This window comes from Elephantulus edwardii, unplaced genomic scaffold (assembly GCF_000299155.1).
Source record: "Elephantulus edwardii isolate Elephantulus edwardi_28Jun2011 unplaced genomic scaffold, EleEdw1.0 scaffold00044, whole genome shotgun sequence".
Taxonomy (NCBI): Eukaryota; Metazoa; Chordata; class Mammalia; order Macroscelidea; family Macroscelididae; genus Elephantulus; species Elephantulus edwardii.
This window is the reverse complement of record NW_006399794.1, coordinates 8,403,857-8,405,071: the sequence shown is the minus strand read 5'-3', so window position 1 is coordinate 8,405,071 and position 1,215 is coordinate 8,403,857. Positions and strand designations below refer to the sequence as shown.

General features: G+C 43.4%; 1 protein-coding gene across 1 annotated transcript; it reads right to left on the bottom strand.

Moving 5' to 3' along the window:
- LOC102854249 (olfactory receptor 6-like) lies at positions 1–942 on the bottom strand. The gene has a single exon (XM_006885620.1). The coding sequence runs from the start codon at positions 940–942 to the stop codon at positions 1–3; it is 942 nt and encodes a 313-aa protein (XP_006885682.1).
- Between the last annotated feature and the right edge of the window lie 273 nt (positions 943–1,215).

Sequence of the window (1,215 nt, the reverse complement as noted above, 5' to 3'; positions counted from 1 at the left end):
TTAGCTGAGCAAGCACTGACCACCTCCTAAAGTCTTTCTAATTGCTCTCTTGACTTCTTCATTCCTTAAACAGTAGATGAATGGATTTAGCATGGGTGTGAGGACTGCATACACAGCTGAGATCAGTTTGTTGGAATTGAATGATGCAATAGCCCTGGGACGGACATACATGAAAATCATGGCTGTATAATATATTATTACTACAGTGAGGTGGGAGGCACAGGTAGAGAAGGCTTTCTTTCTTCCTTGGGTAGAAGGTATTCGCAGGATGGTGGAAACAATGTAGACATAGGAGAGGACAGTGGTGATGAGAGGAAGCACAAGAATGACAATAGCCAAGGCAAAGTCCACAAGCTCAGCTGTGGACATGTCTTTGCAAGCCAATTTGAGGATTGGAGAGATGTCACAGAAAAAGTGGTTCATGACATTGGAGCCACAAAAGGCAACATGTGAAATGAAATAGACCTTGATCACAGAGACTGTGAAGCCACTCATATAAGATAAAGCCACCAGCTGCACACAGTAACCTGTGGTCATGATAACTGGGTATCGGAGAGGGTGGCAGATGGCCACATAGCGATCATAGGCCATGGCTGCCAAAAGAACACATTCCGTACAGGCCAGAGAGATGAAGAAGTAGAGCTGGGTCATGCAGCCTGTGAAGGAGATGTGCCGTCTCTGCAGGAGAAATCCATCTAGCATTTTGGGGACTGTCACGGAGACATACCAGACCTCCAGGAAGGACATACTGCTCAGGAAATAGTACATGGGTTTATGGAGGGAACCAGTGACCCAAACAGTGAGCATGATGGTAAGATTCTCAATTATCACCAGCAGGTAGACCATGAGGAAGAGGAAGAAGAGCAGGATCTGCAGCCAGGGGGCGGTAGGGAAGCCCACCAGGATGAATTCACTAACCAGAGTGATGTTTCTCTCCAGCATGACTAAACACACTGAGCGATATCAGTGTCTCCAACGACAGTGTAGCAAATAATAAAAATGACTATGACATCAGTCAGAAGACAGAATTAGGTTAGAATTTCAATCTTTGCTGTCAATTAATCTCATAAAATAATTTCTGGTAATAAGAACTACTTGGCACTTATGAAGTATACTTTTTTCCATTAATTTTTATCTTTTATGAAAATCTCCATCAATTAAGATGCACCTATATCTCTTCCTCTTTTTCACCTGATGACAGTGATTGGAACGTCA